The sequence below is a fragment of the Myxocyprinus asiaticus genome, chromosome 45, assembly GCF_019703515.2.
Source record: "Myxocyprinus asiaticus isolate MX2 ecotype Aquarium Trade chromosome 45, UBuf_Myxa_2, whole genome shotgun sequence".
In the NCBI taxonomy this organism is placed as follows: domain Eukaryota; kingdom Metazoa; phylum Chordata; class Actinopteri; order Cypriniformes; family Catostomidae; genus Myxocyprinus; species Myxocyprinus asiaticus.
The window spans coordinates 5,559,378-5,579,370 of record NC_059388.1 but is presented as its reverse complement, the minus strand read 5'-3'; the positions used below and the strand labels follow the sequence as shown (position 1 = coordinate 5,579,370).

General features: G+C 43.3%; 1 protein-coding gene across 1 annotated transcript in view; it reads left to right on the top strand.

The window, feature by feature from the left end:
- Positions 1 to 19,993, top strand: part of LOC127435314 (IQ motif and SEC7 domain-containing protein 3-like) — a 151,054-nt gene that overhangs the window by 73,436 nt on the left and 57,625 nt on the right. The window contains exons 5-6 of the mRNA XM_051688705.1: positions 8,623 to 8,745; positions 11,199 to 11,365. Coding sequence (XP_051544665.1) covers positions 8,623 to 8,745; positions 11,199 to 11,365 — 290 coding nt within the window. The remainder of the gene's footprint in view (positions 1 to 8,622; positions 8,746 to 11,198; positions 11,366 to 19,993) is intronic.

Sequence of the window (19,993 nt, the reverse complement as noted above, 5' to 3'; positions counted from 1 at the left end):
GGGGCTTAAATTGTAAATGCAAATTGTAATAATAATAAAAAAAAAAGCCAATTTTTAAATGCAACACTATTCTATGTATTGTTTCCATATAGCAAATATGCCTTGGATAACTTGTAAAATTATTTCATCTTTTTATAATTATAATAATAATAATAATAATAATAATAATAATTATTATTATTATTATTATTATTTTTATTATACAGTTATTAAAACAAATTGCACGCAGAACAGGCCCAGTTCCAGCTCTAAGATGTAAGGTGGGCTACAGGGCCCTCTGGGTGGGCCAGACAGTTGCAAGGGTGGGTGTGGTTGTCAAGGTGAGCCAAGCTTGTGGAGACGGGCCTGATGTAGAACAGTGCGTCATTCACTCTAAAGCACACATAGATTATATAGGCTATTAATTTAATTAATTCACAGCCTTTTGCGGTTTAATAATCACATATGATTATATCACGATTTTGATGTTATTTTGATTAATTCCAAAGTCTTTCTAGCTCTGTCGGCCATTTTTGGATCACTCTCGGGAGGCTATTTCCTGTTATACCATTGCAGCTCCTATCTATTTGAATGGAGAAAAAACTAAATCTCAAAAATGGTTAGTCAAGATTACGATCAAAGAACATATTTCAAATCAGCAATAAAATCTGACAATACTGGTATCATAAATTGTGATTCTTTACCTCATATTACGGTAAAAAACACAATTTTCCGGCTTCTATAGCTTATGTGCATGTGCGTTTTAGAGTTGATTGACAAGTGATGTCTGCATCTAAAAGGTGATTGGCTCTTTTAACTGTAAGGCGGGACTTCCTTTCTACATCCTTTGACCGTTGGGCACTCAGAGCTCCTTGGTTGAGCACTCCAATTTCTCCCATTCATTTTAATAGAAGTGGCCCATCTCTGCTAAATAATCTGTTAATTCGCAGCCCTGAAGGATCCCAAAATTATTCTTATGATGCATTTTTTTAGGAAATGATGTGGCCAAATAAAAAGCTCAATAAAATAATCACAATATTCACAATATTGCTTTATTTTATATCGCCAGCAAAATAATTGTGATATTATCCCAGCCCTACATAGCCTTGCAGTTCGTGCTGCTTGCAGGTGACTTGTGTTGGATTTGTTTTTTAAAGAAATCACTTCACCCCTCCCTCACCTCACACACTGCCTGGTTGCCTGTTTGAGGAGTGAGGGACGTGTTGCCAGACTGCATTTAAAATAATATACAGGAGCCTAATCCGTGTTTTTTTTTTTTTTTTTTTTTTTTTTTCTAAATTTAGTTTTAGTAAGCAGCATGATACCAGCATAATAAACAAACAAAAAAGAAAACCAACATTTTGGGAAAGTAATTCAGAGATGGTACAACCTCTATAGTATGGATATCATGCAAATAAAATCAAAAGACTTAACTATACTTCACTATTAGTAGATCATCCAATGCATGATTTTTTTATGATTTTATGGTTATGAATTAATGTACCTCTAGCGACGTAGGGTAGTCACGGAAGTAGAGAACGAGGCGTTTTTGCTAGAGATGTGCAGGGATAGTCGACATTCAGTTAACCATTCGACACACCACTATTTGAATACCAAAATCACTATTCGGTTATTCTACATATGTAATAGAGGTCTTCAGCCCGACCTGAACTTGACGAGTTCCAAGAAACCGTCTGGTTTTTAGTCAGTTTTTCAAGTATAGGGCGAGTTAGGGGGTGTTCAAACATACTTTTGTGTGTTCTACGTTGCACTGTGCACTTTATTTGCTGCTATTTTGAGGAAATCCCATTGCAATAAACATTATTCCTGCGTCCTGATTCCAGACGAAAAACCGATTAACCATTTGTGAAACATCACGGTAAACCGAATGTTAAAAACAGTAACCGTCCACATCCCAAGTTTTTTGAGCTGGGTTTCAATAAATGCTTTTATTGCATTGGGGACTATGTTTTGAATTCTGAAATTTACAGTATGTTTTTATAGTAGAAAGACCTTAAATGTTAAAATAACAAGGGAAATATGATTCCTCATGTTATGACCCCTTTAACTAATGTTGACCTATACAACTTTTGATTTTGAAAACCAATATTAATAAATGTTGAAAAAGTATTGTTCATTGTTAGTTCATGTTAACTAATGTTGTTAACTCATGTTAACAAATTGAACCTTATTGTAAAGTGTTACCATTTAAATTACTGTTAATAACAGGGTCCTGGGTAGCTCAGCGAGTATTGATGCTGACTACCACACCTGGAGTCACAAGTTCAAATCCAGGGTGTGCTGAATGACTCCAGCCAGGTCTCCTAAGAAACCAAATTTTTAATAGTTTTAAATTTAGTAAAATATTAATAAAAAAAAAAAAAAAAAGAAAATACAATAAAAAAAAATAAAAAAATGCATGCTTGTTAGCCAATCAGAAATATCTATTGTGATCACTTCCACCTGTTGATAACTGGTGACTCTATTTATGTTTGTTCTCCATTGTCATGAAAATGTATGTTCAGAAAAGAACTTGCACCTCTGAATTTAAGGTGTGCGTTTACTTAAGTATCTTTTAAAAGTATATAGGCTATTAGTAGTAATGTATAATGACAATAATAAATGCATGAATATTTCAATTCAGTGTATTTCATAGGTAGTATATTTAGACTAGATTTAGATTTTTAAAAAAAATTACTGCTGTAAAGGAATACCAACATTTTTGTTGTTGTTGTTGTTTTTCTTTTTGTTGTTGTTGTTTTTTTTAAGCATACTATTGTTTTAACAATGAATACAGTATATCAAAATGATTACATTTTTCATAAAACATTTTTGGCGAGTTCATAATGCAATTCATTTATCATACTGTCATGTAATAACCTATTGCATTTAAAATTGTTATTATGTTAAGTTGCTACATTGGGCATATGCAGCTTATTGTAATAGTATAACATTTCAACTGTGGTACTCTGTTGGGGTACCACTTGATGTCTGTAGTAAAATCTGGCTCCTGAAGAAAAAAAAAATGTTTGTTTAGAGTTAAAAGCCTTTTACTTCTGTGGCTAACAACTGTAACTTCAACATAAATGCCTTTAATAACATCATTACTGTAGTAAAAAACTCATATGGTAGAGTCATATGTGGACTGTGGCGTTTCAGGTCAGCTTTGCCCCAGTACATTTGGTAAATTGCCCTGTGAGGGCTTGATACAGAGATATGCCTTTTTAGCTACACTCTGAGGAAGAACGCTTGGGTTTTTTATAGAATGGTGAATGATATACTGTTGTCTCTTTTATAAGTGAGTGCGCACTCTAGTGTGCACTCTAGCCTTGAAAGCCACAGAGTGATGATGATGAAAGAGAGATGAAGGGGAAAGCAGTGATATGATGCAAACATTAATTAATTTGGCAATGTGTGTGATTTGGGGAAAGTATAAATGTGGTGATGTTTGTGTTAAATGTAGGTTTGTCAGGTGCAGTTAGCCTTGATCTTTGTTTTTATTTCCTATTTCTGTGCCTCACTGTGAATGAATTAATTGTAGGTTTATATCATTTTATATTTGTGCGCTATGTGCAAATGAAACTATTTAAGAATATTGAAAAGAACAGTGTCAACATTCTTCAGAAAATGTCTAGGTTACTGTCGTAACCTCCGTTCTCTGATGGAGGGAACGAGACGTTGTGTCGATGTAGTGACACTAGGGGTCACTCTTGAGAGCCCTGAACACCTCAGATCTTTGAGAAAAGGCCAATGAGAATTGGCGAGTGGAATTTGCATGCCACTCCCCCGGACATATGGGTATAAAAGGAGCTGGCTCACAACCACTCATTCAGGTTTTGTTCTGAGGAGTCGAGACAGGGTCCCGGCCATTTCAGTGGGTAGTACAGCGTTGTGGCAGGGGGGACACAACGTCTCGTTCCCTCCATCAGGGAGGAACTTTCTGTCACTCACTCGATGTTGTGTCGATGTAGTGACATTAGGGGTCCCTATATGAAACGCCACAACTAGCTGAACAGTGTTACGTGGACTGCCGGTGCAGGTGCAAGCAAGCTGCTGCATGCATAGTAGCAGGTGCACCAGTCTGCACATAGCCTCCCCCAATGCCCCAAAAAACATCGTATCGTACCCAAATCCCTGGGGGGGGACGTATCTAGTATGGAAGCAGGCCGCGCCAGCTCTCTATGTTTTCTCTCCACAGAATATTCAGTTATTTGGCTGGAGCCATTTTAACAATCAATATATGCGCCGGGGAAGTTGTTCTTTTCCTATCCTATTCTTTCAGGGGGAAAAGACCCCACAGAGATCACATACTGCCTGGAGGAGAGGTAACGTGGCACATCATGTGGGCTCAGAGCCGCACATGGAAGAGGCATGGTGGAAGGTCCTGCCTGAAAGGGGATGAGCTCTACAAACATGCCAACTGGGACAGAGAGGACTCTGTCAAAGGGAGACGCAGATCTGCCGCAGTACGCGGAAGATACATCACAGGGGGTTACCGGAGTAACCAGCACCTGTGGAGCACCTACCTCAGTAAGGGCATATTAGCACACATGCTGGTTCCAGCTGTGAATTCATCCGCTGAATTCGCGAGCCACACGGGTTCGTGAACTCGCATGGGGAAAGAAGCGCACAGCTTCGCCTCTTTGGAGGGGAAAGGCGATATACGCAATGATACACCCGGCCAACTGTCCGTATTCCCGAACTTACCTGTTCATACCTGACAGAACACGGGACGAAACCGGCTCAACCCGGTGATTGTAAAATCTCGCGAAGGTATTGGGTGTCGGCCAGCCCGCTGCCCTGCAGATTTCTGCTAGAGAGGTGCCATGGGCCAGTGCCCACGAGGATGCCAGACTCCATGTGGAGTGTGCTCATATTCCCGAAGGGTCGGGCACAGCCTGGGCCTGGTATGCCATAGCGATGGCATCCACGATCCAGTGGGCAAGCCTCTGTTTGGAGACAGTGTTCCCTTTCCGCTGTCCACCAAAGCAGACAAAGAGCTGCTCAGAACGTCTAAAGCTCTGCGTACGATCCAAGTAGATGCGCAAAGTATGCACCAGACACAGCAACGACAGGGCTGGGTCAGCCTCCTCCTGAGGCAGCGCTTGCAGGTTCACCACCTTATCCCTGAAGGGGGTTGTGGGAACCTTGGTCACATAGCCCGGCCGGGGTCTCAGGATTACATGAGAGTCACCCGGATGGAACTCTAGGCAGGTATCGCTGACATAGAATGCTTGCAGGTCCCTGATCCTCTTGATGGAGGTGAGCGCAATCAGGAGGGCCGTCTTCAAAGAGAGGGCTTTCAACTCGACTGACTCTAGCAGCTCAAAGGGGGCTCAGCGAAAGGCCCAGGAGGACCACGGAGAGATCCCATGAGGGTAACAGGCGTGGCCTAGGAGGATTCAGCCTCCGGGTGCCTCTCAGGAACCTGATGATCAGGTCTTGCTTCCCTAAGGACTTACCGTCCACTGTATCATGGTGTGCCACTATGGCATCCACATACACCTTCAAGGTGGAGAGGGACAGCCGTTCCTCCAGCCTCTCCTGCAGGAAGGAAAGCACTGACCCGACTGCACATCTTTGAGGGTCTTCAGCTCGGGAAGAACACCAATTTGCAAACCGACGGCACTTCAGAGCTCTGGCCTGAGTGATCGCGTCTACCACTGCTGGTGGTAGGTCACTTAGGTCTTCCATGTCCCGTCCAAGGGCCAGACATGGAGGTTCCAAAGGTCTTGGTGCCAGATGGTGCCCCGTCCCTGAGAAAGAAGGTCCTTCCTCAGGGGAATTCGCCAGGGAGGGGCTGTTGCGAGGAGCATGAGGTCTGAGAACCAAATCTGGTTGGGCCAATATGGGGCCACGAGGGTGACCTGCTCCTCATCCTCCCTGACCTTGCAGAGGGTCTGTGCAAGTAAGCTCACCCTGGGGAACGCATACTTGCGCAGCCCCCGGGGCCAGCTGTGTGCCAGCACATCTGGGCTGAGGGGGGCCCCCGTCAGAGAATACCAGAGTGGGCATTGGGAGGTTTCTCAGGAGGCAAATAGGTCTACTTGAGCTTTGCTGAACTGACTCCAAATCAGCTGCACCACCTGGGGGTGGAGTCTCCACTCTCCGCTGAGTGTCACCTGCCGCGACAGCACGTCCGCTGTGGAACTGAGTTTGACCGGGATGTAAGTGGCCTGCAGCGACCTCAGTCACCACTGACTCCATTGGAGGAGACGGTGGGCGAGTTGCGACATGCGACGTGAGCATAAGCTGCCTTGGCGATTTATATACGCTACTGTCGCTGTGTTGTCCATCCGGACCAACACATGCTTGCCCCGGATCAACGGCAAAAGCCTCCACAGGGCGAGCAATACTGACAGGAACTCGAGGCAGTTGATGTGCCAACACAGTCGCGGTCCTGTCCAGGAGCCTTGACGTCAGACACACGCCAAAATGTGCTTTGGTGTCAGCATCTTAAATGGGAGTCTGTGCAATACCCGGTTCAGAACTCGCAGGTCCAAGATTGGCCGCAACCCACCGCCTTTCTTTGGTACGATGAAGTAAATGCTGTAAAACCCTTTCTTCATCTCGGCTGGAGGGACAGGCTCTATCGCGCCCTTTGCGAACTCCACATGCAAGGTGGTGGCGTTGTCGCCCCTCACCGAAGTGAAGCTGACACCGCTGAACTGGGGCAGGTGCCTGGCGAACTGAATCACGTAGCCGAGTCGGATGGTCCTGGCCAACCACTGCGATGGGTTGGAAAGCGCTAGCTATGTGTCCAAGCTCCGGGCAAGGGGCGCTAAGAGGATGATCATGTTTAATGTACCTGTGGGTCGGGCCTCGCAGCGGGAGGGAGCAGGGGATGCCACGTCGAGGATCCTCACCTCATCTCGAACTCATGGCTGCACTGAGGGGACCCTCGAAGCACTTACCTTGCTCCATGTTCCCGGCATCGGGGGAGTCGGCGATTGGGGAGGAGGGACTTTTTGACCATCCTTGTAGTCCATCACAACCACCTGGCCATGGGTGTGAGTGTGGTGCAACCGGACGCGCGAAGGCGGGGGGCCTGTGTTTGCAACATCTAAGTTGCTGGTGCTCAGTTCCCGGTTGCTGTGATAACGGCGGTCGTAAACACTGGCTATGTGACCCAGGGAGTGAGGAAACTGCTCTTTTAGGTGAACATAAAAGAAAAGAAAACCAAGGATTTACCTCCTGGCCCTCCACCGGGGGATGGAGTGGTCTGGATACCAGCTCTGGGTTTGCAGCAGACATCTTGCTCCCTGGATCATCCGTCCCAGGGGCGCTTAGGAGCCTTCCGGGTCCTCATGCCGGCCCGTCGGCTTTGGCCGTCAGAGATAACGTCATCCTACAGGCCTTGGAATGGAGTGCCGGGCGATCCCGCCAGGTGGCTGTGATTTGCGGGCACAGGTGCACCGTTGCATTGGTCATATTCTTGCAATGAGAACATGAACCATCCACAAACACCTGTGGCCATCGGAAGCGGAGAGATAGCGACTGCATCCAGGAATCACACAAAGACGGAAAGGCATCTTTATAAAGATGCGTCATTAAAAAGACGTTCAACGTCAATGTGTGTGGTCTAATAGAGAGAAAATATACTCTTTAGCAGGAACATACACTCTTTTAGCGCTGTCAAAGTGCCCAGGGGCGAAATCTGCACTCGTCATGCAGAAGGAGAGAAAGCCGCTGGAAATGCGCCATATATCCAATGGCATACGCTTCTTAAGAGGTGAATGGAACAGTAGTATTCAGCTCTGATAGTACAACCGCTCGGCTCCGAAGAAAAAATCTGAATGAGTGGTTGCGAGCCAGCTCCTTTTATACCCGTATGTCCGGGGGAGTGGCATGCAAATTCCACTCGCCAATTCTTATTGGCCTTTTCTCAAAGATCTGAGGTGTTCGGGGCTCTCAAGAGCGACCCCTAGTTTCACTACATCGACACAACATCGAGTGAGTGACAGAAGAGGAACTCATTTTACATCCCAGGTAGTGATACTAGTTTGCAACAACACAAGAGTGACTTTTTTTCATTGGGTCATCTATTCCTAATTAATGCAGTTCAGTTTCATTCATTTTAAAGGAATATTCTGGGTTCAGTACAAGTTTAGCTCAGTCGACAGCATTTGTGGCATAATGTTGATTACCACAAAAATTTATTTTGACTCCCGTGAGGCACCGTTTATGTATTGGCCCCAATTACTTCTATTGTAAGTGCCTCACTGTACCCCAGATTTTGACTTTTTTTTTCAAGTAAAGCAGGGACTAGTCAAAATTAATTTTTGTGGTAATCAACATTATGCAACAAATGCTGTCAGTTGAGCTTAACTTATAGTGAACACGAAATATTCATTTAATATATACAAACCAAACCATCTGTGTAAATGTGAGTTTATTGGCTTTGTTTAAGTGCTGTCACTCTGAGTCTTTAGTAAAAGGCTAAAATCATACGTAAGTGATATCTGCTGGAAGATACTAGACATCCTGCCTGCCCAATCTGTGTGTGTTAATGTTCAAGTTCGCTTCACAAGGGTCTGGGGTCCATGTACGCTATCAGCTTCCTTTGTCTTGTGTGTCTGCTTACTGCCTCGTTTTTTACTTGTACCCTTCTCTCAATTTTTTCTCACCCCCTTTTTTCAATAGCTGTGTGGTGGATGAGATGGATTTCTCGGGAATGGAATTGGATGAGGCTCTGAGGAAGTTCCAGTCTCATATCCGTGTGCAGGGTGAAGCACAGAAAGTAGAAAGACTGATAGAGGCATTCAGGTGAGACCCCAGAAACCATTACACTCTCTTACACACACACACACACACACACACATACGCTCAAGCCACCATCATGTGCCGGGTGGAGATAAGAGCAGGGGCTGATAGGAAACCTATGCTTATGTCTGAAGTTTCTGAATCACTGAAGTATTGAAGGATGCAAAGTCAAGCTGAATGGTCTCTATAAATCAACCGTGTTCTCAAGGACAACACGTCTGCATTAGATTTAGTGAAGAATTTGACTACTGTAAGCTACTTTACTAATGGTTTCTACCTGTTTAGTTTGATGAGTAGTTTATATTTTTGATTACAGAACAGAAGATAGTTCATACTTTACTTAAACCAGAAGTTACCAAACGTAACCTCGTGCGACCCCGCGAACACATGCATAGACAATGTATTTTGGCTTTGCATACCCAATACATAATTTAAATTCATTGAAAACCCAGCTGATCTCAGTTCAGGAGACTCTGTGCTATCAGTAAAGGGTTAAACATTCGACACACAGAATCATGTAGCCAAACAACATGGCGCCGACCACAGCAAAGTTTGTCTTTTGTAGAAATGCCAACAACTATATCTGGTAAGTAAACTAATCAAGTTTGTACATTGAAACTATTTGAGTCTAACGATTAGAGTCTCTAGTTTCAGCCAGTATGCAATTTTTTAAATTTGTGCGATTTATCGAGAAATGCCACACTGCTAAACATAATGAACACTAATGTGTGTACTTTAGTGCATCTTTTTTTTCTTAGAAATCCAATATTTACTGTGAATTGTCACATTGAGAATCAATGGGTTCATCCAAAAGCTGAAAAATTTTGCTTTCAGAGGCTTTATTTTGAGTTAGGATGAAAATAAGGTGCATTTTGAGCTGTTCTGATACCAGTGCAGACAGACAGCACACTGGAGGTTAAGTCATTCACTAAATAGGGAGCAAGGGAGCATTCAATTGTGTTCAAGTGCATTCAATCCAAACTTTGAATCAAAAGTTCAGTTTTAGGCTGCAGATGATGTTTGGACCACTCAACATCTTTGGCAGACATGGGACAATGATAATCAGTACATAGATTCAGATTTTCTAATGTATAATTTTATTTTAACATGGTTGGCAGTGATTGAATCATAATTAATTATGCTAATTTCTGATGTAATGTCTGTAACGTCTCAAAAACATGAATAACCAACACTCCTGGAAACATAATAAACAATTTGATAAAAAAAAAAAAAAAATCAGAATTTTTATAGCTTGGGTTTATTTAAACTTTCACAACTTAGTCCCGCTGTCCACATATGTTGCCATCCATTTTTAGGAAAACTATTTGCACTAGAATGTTTTTTTTTTTTTTGTTGTTGTTGTTGTTTATTTGTAGGTGCTAATAGTTACAAATCAAAAAGAAAAATGGAAAATGCAAACAGCAGTCATGCTCAGGTCTCAGGAGGTTAAAGGCTGAAGTGTGTAATTTCTGAGCCACTAGCTGCACCAAATGGATTTCCAAAAGCCAAACAGGTTAACCACTCCATCTATATTCCATTACTCAGATAAAAGTCACTGGTTAAAACAATGTTGCTGTGTCAGGCTGGTCAGGACTCTCTGCCTCAGTGCCACAGTGTTGCACTTTTCAGGGAATTTAACCTACTAATGACTTAGTTATAGTTGTGTCTGCACATTAAGCTAGGATCGGAGAAAATATTTCAACATTGCAAACAATTTCACACTTCTAAATGCTTACACTAAATTTCATAGATGTCCGTCTAGCACGTTTACATAGAATACAAATTAAAAACCAGCGCAGGTGACGCAAAAACATATTTTGTGTAAACAGCCCCTTAGATCATCATCCTGTGCAAGTGTATAACCTGTCTTTATACCAGAAGTACCAAAGTTTCTGTGACAAGGGCCTAATAATCCAAATAATGATCTTCAATTGTTGCTAGAACAGTTGCAGTGCTAGTAATTATTATGTATATGAATCATTCAGCAATTTGTAGGGCGAAGGCTAAATATGCCTTTGTTTGCAGCACTGGAAATAAAAGTGCTGTGTGTGTGTGTGTGTGTGTGTGTGTGTGTGCGTGCACGTCTGCATCTCTATGTGCTGGTTTATAAATAACTATGGTTGCATAACACAACCCAGCCTGTCCCTGCCTGTCTCTCCCACGTCGCCTTTGATATTTCCCAAAGACTGAGGCACAGAATAAATTAATATATTCATTTAAATTTAACATTTCTAAATAACAATAGAAGTCTTATACTAATACAAGAGACTCTTGATTTTTGATGTTGTATATAATAGTGCCTTTTATGACACATTCATAACCTGTTTAAACCTGTATGTTATTCACTCACAACCACAGGTGCAAATGACTCAATGTTGTCTATAAAGCTAAGCAACAGAATAGTGCATTTAAGAGAAATGTGTTAAATAAAGACATCTGTTGTGTTTCTTTGCCAGTCAGCGTTACTGTATGTGTAATCCAGACATCGTGCAGCAGTTCCACAATCCAGACACCATCTTCATCCTCGCTTTCGCCATCATCCTCCTGAACACAGATATGTATAGCCCCAACATCAAACCCGACCGTAAGATGTTGCTGGAAGACTTCATCCGCAACTTGAGAGGTGAGATAGGAGAGAACTCAAATGTGTCTTAAAGGGATAGTTCACCCAAAAATTTAAATTCTCTCATCATTTGCTCACCCTCATGCCATCCCAGATGAGTATGACTTTCTTTCAATTTTTTTTGAAGAATATCTCAGCTCTGCAGGTCCATAAAATGCAAGTGAATGATGACCAGAAATTTGAAGATCCAAAAAGCATATAAAGGCAGCATAAAAGTAATTCATGCGACTCCAGTGGTTAAATCCATATCTTCAGAAGAGATATGATAGGTGTGGCTGAGAAACAGATCAATATTTATGTAATTTTTTACTATAAATTATCCCCCCTGCCCAGTAGGTGGCAATATGCACAAAGAATGTGAATCGCCAAAAACAAAAGAAGAATGTGAAAGTGAAATATTTAAATATTTATCACACATATCATATCGCTTCTGAAGATATGAATTTAACCACTAGAGTCCTGCAGATTACTTTTATGCTGCCATTATATGCTTTTTGGAGCTTCAAAGGTCTGGTCACCATTCACTTGCATTGTGAGGACATACAGATCTGAGATATTCTTCTAAAAATCTTCATTTTTGTTCAACAGAAGAAAGAAAGTCATACACATCTGGGATCGCATGAGGGTGAGTAAATGATGAGAGAATTTTCAATTTGGGTGAACTATCCCTTTAACAAAAGAGGAAAGGCAATATTTATTAAGGAATATTCCTAAATGATTAATAAACATGTACTGCAAATGCAATAATTATTGATCTGTTGTGTACACTGCATAACTTAATTAAAACAAAGCCAAATCTGCCTGTCTCTGCAATATATCATTATCTGCTACTAGTTATTTCTGCTTGAATAGGATGCTTTAATCTTAATTTCATAATTTAGGAAATTTAACAAATGTATCCTACCAGGGTCAAAATAAAATCAATTTGCCTTTGGAAAAAAAACACTGGTTTTGTGCTCAAATACCACATGCAAAAGTGGCACAACAGTGGATAAATCTGCCCCAGAAAAGTCCTGTTAGCAGATCTCAGTCTGGTATTTCTGTACGTTTTTATTCTCTAAACTTTTAAAATGACAACTTTTCACTGTATGCAAAGGAGCAGAGACAGGAGAAGTAACATGTTATGTTTAAAATCAAATCCAAAATGAGTTTTAAAGGGTACAGAGCTAAAGAGTGACAGTTAATGTGCACACAGAAGAACAAGTTCCCTATCTGTCACTCACTCGACATTGTGTCGATGTAGTAACACTAGGGGTCACTCTTGGGAGCCCCAAACACCTCTGCTTTTTGAAAAAAGGCCAATGGGAATTGGCGAGTGGAATTTGCATGCCACTCCCCCAGATATACGGGTATAAAAGGAGCTGGTATGCAACCACTCATTCAGATTTTCTCTTCGGAGCCGAGCGGTTGCATTCAGTGCACTGAATTCAATTTCTCCCTACCATTCACCTCGAAAAACTGTTGGAATTACGGCGCATTTCAGCTGCTTCTCGCCCTCTGCACCCGTGGAGTGCTTCAGCAGAACAAAACAAAAGAGTATATTCTAAAAGAGTATATTTTCTATTCTAAAAGAGCGGCAAACACGGAACGTCTCTTTCCGTTTATGTGTTAGTCCTGGTTGTGGTCATTATCTCTCCACTTCTGACGGCCACGATCGCTGTCTTATGTGTCTTGGAGCTGCCCACGTGGAGACATCGTTCATGGATGGGTCTTGTCCTCATTGCGAGAACATGACCATGGCAACGTTGCGGCTCCCCGCCAGAGTCCTTCTACCTATGGGTATGAGGCCATGTCGGTTAGCACTGGGGTGATTTGGGGACTTCAATAGGAGCACCTCCGCCGGATAACCCCCCACAGACCTCCTATTCCTCAGCACGCTCGCTTGCCTCGGTCAGGCTCTTGGATGAGCCCACCGGCTCATCTCAGGGCGAGTTCGACCTCTTATTCGGGGCCCGGGAAGACGATGAGTTATCGAGCGCAGCATCAGAGAGCGGGCTTGTCCAGTCTGATGCAGAGGCTTCGGCTGGGCTTCCTCCTTCGGGTATGGTTGCCCAGTCTCAGGCCGACGCGGAGATGATGGACATGCTTTCCCGGGCAGCCGTGAGCGTCGGGCTAGAGTGGAACCCTCCACTCTCCCCTGAACCCTCGCGGCTCAATGATTGGTTCTTGGGCCCAGAGCGCCGCTCACGGCCGCGAGGGAAAAACAAAACCAAAAAAAAAAGAGGAGAGGGAAAGGGCAAGGCGGAGAGACAGTGAGAGAGAGAGAGAGAGAGAGAGAGAGAGAGAGAAAAAAAAACTTGCTCGCCGGTTCCCAGACACGCTGTCACCTGGTCCTCGATCACTCCTCCACCCTCTGGAGGATGGAGCACCCCTCTGCATTTTGGTGGCCGGTAGGGAACTCCTCCGGCCCTGGCAGCGGCTCCATCACTCCAGGCGGCCGGCAGCAAGCCTCTCCTCAAACTCGCGGCAGCGGCCGTTCCTTTGTGTCCAGGCAGCTGGCAGCAACTCCTCCATCCCCCGGCGGATGGCTGAGTCTGCTCCTTTGTGTGGATGGCAGTGGTGAGGATGCATCCCTCCTCCTTCCCGGGCTTCGGCACCAATGTAACAAGGTTAAGGTTGGGAAAGGAGGAGGCAGGAACTGGCTGAACAGTCAAAATAATATTGAATTTAAACAAAAAGACACACAACACAAACACGCACATGTCAGATGCATGTGGCTCTCTCTCTCCCGAACTGCCGCGTTCCACTGCACTTATCCCTCTCCTCGGCTGATTAGCCCAGTTGGGGGCTGGGTGTACATGATGGTTGATGTGAACATTAACTGAAGCTCCTGACCCATATCTGCATGATCAGCCACAACATTAAAACCACCTGCCTAATATTTGTAGATCCCCCTCATGCCGCCAAAACAGCGCCAACCCGCATCTCAGAATAGCATTCTAAAATTATATTCTTCTCACCACAATGGTAAAGAGCGGTTATCTGAGTTACCGTAGACTTTGTCAGTTCGAACCAGTCTGGCCATTCTCTGTTGACCTCTCTCATCAACAAGGCATTTCCGTCCACAGAACAGCTGCTCACTGGATGTTTTTTGTTTTTGTCACCATTTGGCGTAAATTCTAGAGACTGTTCTGAATGAAAAATCACAGGAGATCAGCAGTTACAGAAATACTCAAACCAGCCCATCTGGCACCAACAATCATGGCACGGCCTAAATCACTGAGATCACATGTTTTTTCCCCATTCTGATGGTTCATACGAACATTAACTAAAGCTCCTGACCCGTATCTGCATGATTTTATGCACTGCACTGCTGCCACATGATTGGCTGATTAGATAATCGCATGGATGATTGTTGGTGCCAGATGTGCTGGTTTGAGTATTTCTGTAACTGCTGATCTCCTGGGATTTTCATGCACAACAGTCTCTAGAATTTATTCCGAATGGTGCCAAAAACAAAAAACATCCAGTGAGCGGCAGTTCTGTGGATGGAAATGCCTTGTTGATGAGAGAGGTCAACAGAGAATGGCCAGACTGGTTCGAACTGACAAAGTCTACAGTAACTCAGATAACCGCCCTGTACATTTGTGGTGAAAAGAATATCACCCCAGAATGCTATTCTGAGATGTGGGTTGGTGTTGTTTTGGCGGCACGAGGGGGACCTACACAATATTAGGCAGGTGGTTTTAATGTTGTGGCTGATCTGTGTGAGATGTATATATATATATATATATATATATATATACAGGGTTGGGAGGGTTACTTTTGAAATGTATTCCACTACAGATTACAGAATACATGCTGTAAAATGTCATTTGAAGCGTATTCCATTAGATTACTCAAGGTCAGTAACATATTCTAAATACTTTGGATTACTTCTTCAGCACTGGTGGTTTTTTCACTTGTTTTGACTATAAAAACTACATTCTCTGAAAAACCTAAATATCTTATGCAGTATTGTCTCTAAAACAAGATAAATCAAATTGACCTTGTTGTAAGGATTTTTAGATATTTTTACAGGAAAACAATACAAAAAATATTATCAAGAATATGATTTTTGCCCTAATATCAAAGGTCTTACTAGAAAAAAAGAAATTATGATCTAACATGAATTTTCGCCTTGTGTTTCTCCCCTGTCATCTATTCTTCCCGGACTATGCTTCCCATAATTCCCTGCCCTCATCACTGCCAGCTGTCCTTGATTGTCTTCACCTGTCTTTCATTTACTCATTACCCATTGTGTATATAATGCCCTGTTGTTTGCTTGTTCTTTGTCAGTTGTTATATGTTTTGACCTCCTGCTCATGGACCCATTCCTATCGTAGATGTTTTCTCTGTTCCTATGTTTTTCCCATCGTAGATATTTCTTTTTTCCTGTGCTTACCCTGTTAATCTGTACTTTGTTTACTTTATTACATACTATTTCGCTGCACCTAGATCCAGCTTTCGTGACTTCCTTTCAATACTTTACAACAACTGACTGCAAAATGGATCTAGTGGCGTACTTCGTACAGCTGAGCCAGGCGGACTTATCAATAAGAGAGTTATCCCATTTCTTCTCCACCATTGCCGTCCACACTGGTTTTGATGATGATACCTTGAAATCCATCTACCGAATCTGACTAACAACACGCTGGTGGAGGGAATTGCCAGAGACCAGAGATTGCACGTGGGAGGAATATATGAGGCTAATCTTAGAGACACTCGCTGCAGAGGATCCTCCTCTCTCAATCCTGGTTCCGAATTCCGAGTCTTCCACGCCTGAGTCCGCTCCACGCCATGTCACAGCCACACCTGAGTCCGCTCCACGCCATGTCACAGCCACACCTGAGTCTGCTCCACACCATGTCACAGCCACGTCTGAGTCTGTTCCACGCCATGTCACAGTCAGATCTGAGTCCACTCCACACCATGTCACATCCACATCTGAGTTCTCTCCACGCAATTTCACAGTCCAACCTTCCATGACTCATTGCTCCAAGCATTCCGTGGCCCCGGTCTCGAGGCCTTTCACGGCCCTTGTCTCCAAGTCGAATTATCCACCACTGATATTGGTGCGTAGGGCCACGAAGACCCTTCCCCACAAATTGTCAGTGCTCACGCCTGCCACGGCCACCGAGCCGACGGCCACGCCTACCATGGCCAATGAGCTGATGCCCACGCCTGCCACAACCAACGAGTCGATGCCCATGCCTGTCATGGCCAACAAACTGGAAGCTTCATCCGTCCCAGAGCCAGCGTTGTCAATCTCGTCCGTCCCAGAGCCTGCGTTGCCAGCTTCGTTCATCCCAGAGCATGCGTTGCCAGCCTCGTCCGTCCCAGAGCATGTGTTGCCAGCCTCGTCCATCCCAAAGCATGCGTTGCCAGCCTCGTCTGTCCCAGAGCCTGTGTTGCCAGCTTCGTCCGTCCCAGAGCATGCGGTGCCAGCCTCATCCATCCCAAAGCATACGTTGCCAGCCTCGTCTGTCCCAGAGCCTGCGTTGCCAGCCTCGTCTGTCCCAGAGCCTGTGTTGCCAGCCTCGTCCATTCCAGAGCCAGCGTTGCCAGCCTTGTTCATCCCAGAGCCCAAGTTGCCGACGTCGGCCTCCCGGAGGAGGATGGGGAGAAAGGCTTTTGTCTCCGAGTCTCTGCCCATGTACATGACCACGGAGGTCATTTCCAAGTCTCAGCCCATGTTCACGACCATAGAGGTTGTCTCCGAGTTTCTGCCCATGTACACCCGGGTACGGCATGAGACCCATCTTCTTGGTGGTAGCTCATGAAAGGAACAGTGGCATGCTCCTTCCCTCCATAGTGCTAGAGTCTTCTCCTTGGGCAAGAGAGAACAACCCTTGAGCACTGAGGGCTACAACTTTCTTGATTTATACCTTTTGCACACGCCTTCTTCATCTAGATGTGCTAATACCATCCTTCATCTCTCTGTAAGGATCCAGAGTAAAATAGATCCTCGGTACCCCAATGCTGTTCACAAACTTTCCAGAATCCCCAGTAAGTGTTGGCTAAGGGTCAATCGAGTGGATAGAACAGTTTACAATCTGTTCTACCTGCTTGAGTATATCATTCTTATAGCCCTGATGCATATTCTGCTGGAATTCTGCAGCACTGTGCATCCTTTTTTGGGGGGGGCTCCAAGGTGGGTGGGGAATAAGAATGATGAAAAATAAAACTTAAAATATGGCTTCAAAACACACTTCCAAAAAGCAGTTTTTAGACTTGGAATCAGACTGTATTTCAGAGAGTAACTGTTTTACTATGCCAAATAGTGAAGAGTGGACAAGGTTTATAATCCTCGAAGCAGCATCACCAGATTTGCCAATCACTAAACTTTCTCCATTTGCTATACACAAGGGTATCACAGGAATAGCAGGAACAGTGAAAGAAGTGAAAAAGTTACGATCTGGACAAATTCTAGTGGAATGCTGTAAAAAGGCAAATGCAGAGAATTTACTACGAGCCACACTACTCGCTGGAGTTCAAATAAAGGCATCACCTCATCCAACATTCAACTACAGCAAAGGAGTGATCCGCACCAAAGAATTGGATGATGTAGATGAAGATGAAATTACCTGTGAGCTCAAACCCCAAGGAGTAGTAAATGTGAAAAGAATAATAATCAAAAGAGAGGACCGAGTTATCAAAACTGATACATACATCCTCACTTTTAATAAGCCTCTTTCCCCAGAAAGAATTCAAATCGGATATCTGAGTGTCACAGTGGATTTATTTGTGCTCAATCCATTACGATGTTTTAATTGTCAAAAATATGGACATGTGTCAAACAGTTGCAAAAATAAAAGCATCTGTTGCAAGTGTGATGAAGAAGACCACAACATGGAGAGCTGTCAAAAATCACCAAAATGCTGTAATTGTTCAGGAGACCATTCGGCTGCATCAAAAGAATGCCCTACATGGATCAAGGAGAAGGAAATACAGAGAATCAGATGCGCAAAGAAGATAAGCTACCCCGAGGCAAGGAAAATGGTAGACGCTGTCCCTTCTTTTACACTGAGTAAAACATATGCTTCTGTTGTCAAGAAATCTGTGAAGACCACGGAATGCCAGACAGACTTCACCTGGATGCACAAAGATAAACCTCAAAATGTAAATGGCAATAAATCTTTCCCAAGGACCAAGAATCCTGGAACCCAAAGTGAATCTACCTCAATCAATACTCAGTCTAATCAGAACTCAATAGAAAATCAAACTACAAATAGAAATACAAGAAGATCAAGTTGTTTGCAAGCAAAAGATGAAATAGCAAAGACAAAACAAACCAAAGATGTCGAAATGAAAGAAAGGGATAGTCGGAGTAGAAGTCCATTCCCAAAAGGAAAAATCAGGGAAAATTGTCAGTGCTCACGCCTGCCACGGCCACCGAGCCGACGGCCACGCCTACCATGGCCAACGAGCTGATGCCCACGCCTGCCTATTTTCCCTATGTGAGAATGGAAAATATTTTTATACAATGGAACTGTCATGGACTCAGGGCAAATTTTGCAGAGTTGCAACGCCTAGCTACAACTCTCAACCCCCTTTGTTTTTGTCTTCAGGAGACAAAACTATCACCAGATTTTACCTTCTCTTTTAAAAATTTTACAATTTTTAATACTTTTGGTCCTACTAATAGACAGACTTCTGGTGGTACAGCCATTTTAATCAGAAACAATGTGATTCATAGTCGCATCAATGTGAACAGTAATTTACAGGTAACAGTAGTGCATTTAACCCTGCAGAGAACCGTTACAATATGTTCCATTTACATTCCTCCTAATCTTACTGTAATACACAAGGACCTGGATGGCCTAGTAGCCCAACTCCCTTCTCCATATATACTCATGGGAGAATTTAATATTCACAACACTCTATGGGGAAATCCCAGTTGTGACAGCAAGGGGAAGAGGATAGAAGAATTCCTAGACAATCACGCCTTATGTCTTCTAAATGATGGATCCAGCACTTACCTACACCCAGGGCACGGAACATACTCGGCAATTGACCAAACAATTATTTTTGGACCTTCACGGAAAGTATGGCAGGACTTATGTGGGTAGTGACCACTTTCCATTAATACTAACCCTAAAAGGAAAAGAAGGAGCTCTAAGAATACCAAGATGGCAGTTTAAAAAAGTAAACTGGTATCATTTTCAAACACTTTGCTGTGAAAGGTTTAATGAAGTCTCTGAAGATGATCCAGATTCTATTAAACGGTTCACCAGCACACTCATCTCCATAGCAAATGAGACCATTCCAAAAACATCATTAAACGCAAAATACAAACGGATGCCATGGTTTGATGATAAATGCAAGACAACTATAAAAGAACGGAAGAAAGCAGAAAGATTATTCTTCAGAAGTCCAACAAATGAAAATCTTGTTAAGGTTAAAATAAGTACAAGCTCGAAGAATAATAAATGAAGCTAAAAGGAAAAGTTGGCTACAATTTGTATCTAGTCTGACATCAAGTACATCAACAAGAAAGGTCTGGAATCTGATTCAAAGGATGAAGGGCAGGAATGATGGAGCTCAAATTCAGCACATCAAATATCAAGACTCTATTCTAATTTAAAAACAAGAGATTGCAAATACCCTAGCAGTAAATTTGGAAAAGAACTCCTCTATTGAGAATTG